The 8,302-nt window shown below is 28.7% G+C and overlaps 1 protein-coding gene across 2 annotated transcripts; it reads left to right on the top strand.

Annotated features, from left to right (window-relative positions):
* Positions 1-2,412: 2,412 nt before the first annotated feature.
* Positions 2,413-4,201, top strand: LOC106337679 (cytochrome P450 71B2-like). 2 transcript variants are annotated; one of them, XM_013776802.1, is made up of 3 exons: positions 2,746-2,822; positions 2,896-3,361; positions 3,463-4,201. In XM_013776802.1, exons 1-3 carry the CDS (start codon positions 2,746-2,748, stop codon positions 4,072-4,074), a joined length of 1,155 nt encoding a protein of 384 aa, XP_013632256.1. In that variant the 3' UTR covers positions 4,075-4,201. The 2 variants fall into 2 exon arrangements, with proteins under 2 accessions (XP_013632255.1, XP_013632256.1); XM_013776801.1 differs by having other exon boundaries at positions 2,413-3,361.
* The last annotated feature ends 4,101 nt before the right edge of the window (positions 4,202-8,302 follow it).

Below are 8,302 nucleotides of genomic sequence, written 5' to 3'. Positions count from 1 at the left end.
GACTCTACATGACACGCGTCACCACTATAAGGAAGAAACGATGATGAATCTTGTGAAACAATGAGATATGTAGATGGCTGCATCACTACTTATGGTATGGAAAATTAGGGATTTGCAAAGAAGATGGGAAGATGAGTAATTAAATTCGAGTAGTGGGAAAGTTGAACGGAGTGAGTTAATGGTGAAACTTAATATATTTTCTCAATGGTGGAGAAAGCGTTACATATAGTTATGTTTCTCCACTGGAAAAGAGAACAATATAGACGACGAAGACGAGAGCTGTTTTCAAAAGAAAAAAAAATATGAAGAAGAGAGTTCGAAGGAGGAGCTTCTGGTGGGCTCCGTAGGAAGTTTAGTTCATTATAAGTAATTCTGATTTTGTGGGCTCGTTTTGAAAATTCAGGTCCATTATTGTGTGCCAGGCGTGAAACACTTAAAATTAAAGTGATCACACGTGGAGTCTTTTGCCCTTGTGCTCTTGCTGACGTGGACACAGGAGAAGAGAGGTAAGTTTCCTTTATATATATAGATAGATATACTAGGTAATAACCGCGCCTTGCGCAGAATGTGATTATTAGTTTTGTTATGTTTTAATAAGAAGACATTAATCTGTTTAATCCGGATATCGGTTCGGTTTTAGGTTGGTTTTTTTTCTTTTTAATCTCCTAAAATATAACTATCATTATAAATTAATATTTATTTAGTTTGTTCGGTTAAAATGTTTGATGTTTTTGGGTTTTTTTTCCTGTGATAATCAAAAATTACTATTATTTGTTTGTTTTCATGTTATGAATCTTAGATAGTCGTGATGTCGAACCAGTGGTTTCATATTATAGTTTTTAAACGGATAATGGTTAAAAAAATTTTACTAAGACAAATTATTTTACTACAATTTGGTCGATAGTGAAAAAAACATTAAGAAAAAGAATAATTTAACTTCCAGAAAAATTAGATATTTCATTTGTGGTAAAATACTTAGTTATAAGGTGCTCACGTCAATGTGTACATGTATGTTTATGTAAAAATATATAAAGATGGTTGATAAATATATAAAGATACTGATAATTACTATTAAATGACATTTTTTTTTTCAAAATAATACATGAAAAATAAAATTCTTAAAATGAAATTATTTAAAAACAAAAATATTGTAAAATTTATATAAAATATAATATATAACTTATATATAATTCTTTAAATATATGTATATATATATGTGCATATAACATATCAAATTGGATATCCGTTCCTATAAATATTGATATTTGTGATTTGCATTTCAGTATTTGATTTGCTTCGTAGAGTAACATATATCCAGATTTTTCGGCTCGAATCAAAACGATAACGAATCGAATCAAAATTTATGAATAATTTGTCCAGTTCTATTCGTAATTAGTAAAAATAACGTAAAAAAAACCATGAATGTGAGTTTTATATTAAAAAACGTAAAGTACATAGTGTGAACATATTTATGTAGAGTTTGGCTGAGTAGCTCTCTACATGTGACATGTGTCCATTTTAGTGTGAACGCATTTATTACAATGATTCTACACGTGACATGTGTCAAGTTTAATGTGAACGTATTTATTACAATGTTTCTCTTTTAATATATAAGAGATAGATAAATATTTGGTACCTAAGTTACATGGAAACGGAAGCGGGTACGTGGAAGCGGAAGCGTAAGGAAGCGCAGAAGCGAGATTTTTTAAAATATTAGGAAGCGGGTACGTGTTGGAAGCGTATATTCATATATAAATATATATATATAAATTTTAAGAAAATTAGGACTAAAAATTATATGATTTAAATTTGAAATAAAGCATTTATTCATTTATAATAATTTTGAAATGATTTTATATTAAAACTGTAAAAATACACATAAATTAAGTTTACAAAAAAATATTATATTAATTATTTTTAATACTTCATAAATAATTGACTTAATATATTTCAGTATGTGCTATATCTTTAATAAAAAAATTTAATGCATAAAGATAATTTATAGTATTATTTTTAATATTTGTATATTTATAACTCAATATTCATTACTATTAATTTTTTTTATTTTATATAGATTATATACATTACATTTTTTTTAAACGGAAACGTGATTCCAAAACGGAATCGTGAGCTTCCAACAGGATTTTAAAGATAATATTTTAAAATCGTTTTGGAAGCGAGATTCCGCAAGCTTCCACAAGGTTTCGATTACGATTCCGGTTCCGAAGCGGGAAGCGGACGTCCGACGAAGATTCCGTCCAACAGTACACACCAAACATGTTTGCTAAAACATTATATATACTATACTATTTAAATATAAATATCATATTGTCAGGCCTCTATCGAGTAGGCCTACTCGATAGCCCTCTATTATTATTATTTTGGTATAATATCGAGTCCTTTATTATATACAAGGCTCATCGGAAGCGTCGGTCATCACTCTAATAAACAAAGTTTTCTAAAAATAGGGATCTTGCTCTGTTTCTTCTTGGTTTTGGTTTTTACTCTCGTATCATCAAACTTTCTTAAAAAGATTACAAACTCAAAGTTTAACCTTCCTCCAAGCCCTTCAAGTCTTCCAGTCATTGGAAACTTACACCATCTTGCAGGATTGCCTTACAGATGTTTTCATAACCTCTCCATGAAATACGGACCAGTGATGCTTCTCCGTCTCGGGTTGGTTCCAGTGGTTGTTATCTCATCGAGTGAAGCAGCTGAAGCAGTTCTCAAAACTCACGACCTGGAATGTTGCAGCCGACCAAAGACGGTAGGGACCGGAAAATTCACTTACGGTTTCAAAGACATCGCACTTTCGGAATACGGTGCGTACTGGCGGGAAATGCGGAAACTCGCGGTGATCGAGCTTTTTAGCCTCAAGAGGGTTCAATCGTTTAGGTATATCAGAGAGGAAGAGGTTGGACTTGTGGTGAAGAAAGTGTCTGAATCTGCTTTGAGACAATCTCCTCTAGATTTAAGCAAAACCATTTTCTCACTCACCGCAAGCATCATTTGTAGAGTAGCTTTAGGACAGAACTTCAACGAAGATGGCTTTGTTATCGATCAAGAAAGGATCGAAGAACTTGTCACCGAAGCAGCAGAAGCTATAGGGACTTTCAATTTCTCTGATTTCTTCCCTGGTGCACTTGGAAGATTCCTAGATTGGTTCTTTCAACGGTACAAGAAGATGAACAAAGTCTTTGAAGAGCTTGATGCTTTTTATCAGCATGTGATTGATGACCACTTGAAACTAGAAGGAAGGAAAGACCCGGATATCGTTTCCTTGTTGTTGGATTTGATCCATAAACAAGGAAATGAAGATTCTTTCAAACTCAATATTGATAATATCAAGGCTATCCTCATGGTAAAACCCTCAAAGTCTTGGTTTTGTGTTCAACCACGTGATTAGATTAACAGATAATATTAATTAAACTCGATCTTATGTGTGTTGTTATGTGATTTTAGGATCTATTTCTCGCGGGGGTAGATACTAGTGCTGTAACAATGATTTGGGCGATGTCAGAACTCGTTAGAAACCCTAGAGCAATGAAGAAAGCTCAGGAAACGATTCGAACCACCCTTGGGGACAAAAAGGAAATAATCACTGAAGATGATCTAGGCAAAGTTGATTACTTGACGCTCATAATCAAGGAAACATTCAGACTACATCCAGCACTTCCATTTATACTCCCAAGAGAAACAATGTCTCATGTCAAGATCCAAGGCTACGATATTCCCCCGAAAACGCAAATTCAAATTAACGTATGGACAATCGGACGTGACCCAGAGCGTTGGACTGACCCCGGAGATTTCATCCCTGAACGGTTTATTGATAGTTCTGTAGATTTCAGAGGACAACATTTTGAGCTGTTACCGTTTGGTTCTGGTCGGAGGATGTGTCCCGCGATGCCAATGGGGGTTGCTACTGTGGAACTAGGATTGATGAATTTGCTTTACTTTTTCGATTGGGCATTGCCTGATGGAATGAACTTTGGAGACATTGATATGGAAGAAACTGGTAATATCTCCATTGTCAAAAAAGTACCTCTTCAACTTGTGCCCCTTCAACGTTACTGATATGGAGACCAAAAAAAAACTTGATACCATGGAAAGTCCACGTATGATTTTCTGGTATTGTTGCGTTATGTAAGAATTGATATTTGAACAAAAAAAATCTCAGGAAATAATAAAGTTTGTTCATCAATCTTATCTATTAAAATAAAAATCATGAATTTTTTCATGCGTGATTTTTTTTTTTAAATTTGGACCATCTCTTAGGAATAATTATTTCATGTGTTTATCATACAAAATTTCATTAAAACCTTTAGGTATTTCCTCAAAGTTCGTCGTCATTGTCATTTGAACCAAAAAGACCATGAGCAGTGAAATCGATGATTGCGTAATATTCTTGATTTCACTAAACTTGACCTTATGGTCGTCATACGGCAAGACGATGTTGGGATTAAACTCGAGCTTTGGGATTGAGTTATATTCTAGAAATCTGTTCCAGTCATTGATCATATTAGTGAAGATGGAAAGAAAGAGAGTTTGATCAAAAAAAAAAAAGAAAGAAAGAGAGTAGCACATGCTGCTATAGAAGAACTCCATGCGCTCCTCATATACAAATGTGATTCTTTTCTTACGAAGAAATTATTGTTTTGATTTTCTAAGAATTTTTATCATATCCAGTCTCAACAATTATTGCTGAGAGTCTACCACCACTCTTTGTTTTCTCAAATTATCAATGTTATGTTTCTTACTGATGGTTGATTTAGCCGAGAAAGAAATAAAGTCACATAGATTTTCAGATTATATGTGTTAATACTCTCATGTGCTGATGTGATTAACTTAAGCATGTTACGTACATGGTGCAGAACAAAATGAAGAAGGAAGCTGGACATTAGGTATGTGGTTTAAAATTAGAGATTTTACCGGTTATTTTTTCTCACTCCAGTTAACTAACAATAATATTCTTAAAATTGAAATTCCGGCATCCAAAACAAATATCCTAACTAGAGAATTTTTTGTTACTAAATTTTATGGATTTGTATATTTAAAATGGTAACAAGCTAAATTTATTTAATATATGTGTGATAATTTAAATCTATTCAATTAAAATAGAGGTAATGATTTTTTTTTCATGTGTGATTTTTTAAATTTATAATATCCTTTATTTTTTTATTAAATGTATTTTATTTAAACTAATAACACATCGAATCATCGAACTATTTTAATTTTAATATTTTTTGATATCTTTTCATTTTAAATATAAAAATATATATTTTTAAAAATCTAACAAATCTGTTTGAAATTTTTTTAACAAGATCTTAATTTTCAAAAATTATATATAAATTAATTAATTTATATATAATTTATTTTCATAATTATAAATATTTATGTTCAAAAATACAATATGTTGGTAAGACGGGTTAACACTAGCAAACTATATAATACATATATAAAAATTAACAAGTATTTCGTTAAAGCAAATATATATATTTAAAGCTTATTATAAAAATCTGTTGATAAATATTTTAACAATATTTTAATTTTAAATTTTTTTATGTAAATATTTTCACTAATTTTGTAATTAGCAATGAACTATTTATATATATACACTAGGGTAGGCCCGCCCTACAGACGGGATGTTATTTCGAAAATAGTTGTTAAGAACATGTTTAATGCAATGGATCTGAAAATTGTCTAGTTTCGATGGATGGAAAGAAGTTGAAAGGACGTGAGCAAAACCCCAACGAATGGAATCGTCATGCCGACCTTTGTATATCAGTCTCTCTAATGGCTGATATCAAGATTGTAAAGAACCCTAAATTCTAAAATGATGTGGATCAAGCGTCTTAGTGTTTCACGAAAATGGGATGAGCTCCTTGAGGACAATACGAAGCCCAAATAACACAATATGAAACCCACATTTCTTGCAGAATTTAGTTAATGAAACGTAAAGTTTTGGCATGACGGGATACGTGTCACGACCAGAGTACTCGACTTATTGACATGGCGATGACGTATCCTCGTAGGAGAGAAGAAAACATGATTATATATGTAATAATTTTAATTTTGTTAAGTTGGGTTTAAATATGTTTGTGTTATTTACATAAAATTTAAATTGTATAAATATTAAAACTGAATTCTTAGTGTTGTTGTTGTTTTAATCTCTTAGTGTTTGATTTATATTGCTTTCATTTTTATTATTTTAAAGTGTTTAAAATATTCTTTTCTAAAATGCGTATTGATTAAATTATGTATTATGACATTTAAAATAAATAAGCATTTAAAAATAAATTTTTAACACTAAAATATTTATTAAATTAAAATCTTAATGGGCTTAAATGATTATAACATAAGAAGCATTCGACATTAAGAATATAAACGAAAATTACTAAACATATATAATGAAAGATAAATGTAACAAATCTCCATTGAAATAATCTAAACCATCTAATAATGAAATTTATTTATCACAATGAGAGTGAAGTCGAATATTTTAACATCAAATAATTTTAACCAATAAACCATCGAATAATGAAATTTATTTATCACAATGAAAGTGAAGTCGAATATTTTAACATCAAATAATTTTAACCAAAAGAAAAGAAAATAAAACGAAAATAAAGGTTCACACTAAATACATAACTAAATCATTTTAAACAAAAACAAATGTTAAATTAAATACATAAAAAATTTCAAGAAGTGTGGACCAACCCTTAATCCTAATGAAAACTTTTCATGCGATGAAGTTAATTTTTTTCATTTTCTATCTCATCCTCAGATGCCACAGTGCCAATATAGAGTATAAAACTCCTCAGATGCCACAGTGCCACAGTTTTGATTAATGGTTTATCAGCTGATACATTATCAATTAAATTAGAAAGTCTCATTTAATAAATGGTTTAAATCCGTATATTAGACAGTTAAGTAAATGAACCATTATCAACTGATAAACCATTAAACCAATAAATGGTTTAAATCCGTATATTAGACAGTTAAGTAAATGAACGAATAATAATGTAAACATCTTACAATTTATTAAATACTAAATTTTAATTCATGTTTTTAAATCGCTAGATATTTTGTGGGATGAAAATTTAATAAAAGTGCATCAAATGTTTGTTAGAGATGTTAAAATAGGTAAATCCGTTCTATCTAAATTCGTCTTATCTACGATTCATCCCATTTAAACTTCAAACTATTTTCATATATTAAACGAAATTCTTTGAAAAAACAAAAATAATATATGATATAACAAAGGAAACAATAAAATTTTAGTTATGATACATAGATAGTATAAACTGAGATTGGTGAAAATTATAGTCAACAAATAATAATTTCATGAAATGCATATTATATTAAGGTACAAAACATAAATTTTAAGAGTAATTAAAGAAATTCATACGAACAAAAAGAGAAAATCCATTTATGAAATTATCTCATCAATTTCAAGTTTATAAAAATTAATAAAATGACGAAATACCAATCCAAAGATTAATATATAATCAAAATAGTGATTTCTTAAAATTAGCTTAGAAAAAGGTTAATATATAACAAATAAAACAATAAAAAGTTAAGTAACAATATATAGTAAATATTTGGTAAAAACACACAATATAATCCAAATAAAATAAATTTAAATAAACAGAAAAATTTAATAAGAACAAAAAAAAATAGAGAAGTTTATTTACAATTTTAATAATTTAATGTCGTTTTATAGAATTCAAAATATAACATATACGAAAAAAATTAATTATTATTAATATGGTGAATATGTATTTTTATTTTATTTTAATAATATAAAATTAAAAAATGATGAATGATATAATATTTTTATCATATCTTTATCGTTCAAAATCATTAATTGTAATATCTATTTTAATTATATTAGGTAAATTCGTAAGATTTATATAAGGAGGGAAGGAAAATATCATTTTGTACATTAATGATAATTTATGATTAATTTAATAAAAATGTATACTGTATGTTTATGATATTTATCACTAGAGAATTAAGTTAGTTTATCTAAACATACACTATACATTTTTATTAAATTAATCATAAATTATCATTAATGTACAAAATGATATTTTCCTTCCCTCCTTATATAAATCTTACGAAATTACCTAATATAATTAAAATATATATTACAATTAATGATTTTGATATTCTAAAAATCACTTTAATGATAACACTTTTCAGAGGTAAAAGATTCTAATGCTTTTTTTAATATACTATGTTAAAACTTGTGCCTTGTGTGGAATGAACATTATATATACAAATTATTATATATTTTTTA

Source organism: Brassica oleracea, chromosome C4, assembly GCF_000695525.1.
Source record: "Brassica oleracea var. oleracea cultivar TO1000 chromosome C4, BOL, whole genome shotgun sequence".
Lineage (NCBI taxonomy): Eukaryota > Viridiplantae > Streptophyta > Magnoliopsida > Brassicales > Brassicaceae > Brassica > Brassica oleracea.
Note: the sequence above shows the minus strand (reverse complement) of the source record. Positions and strands in the feature narration are given on the sequence as shown.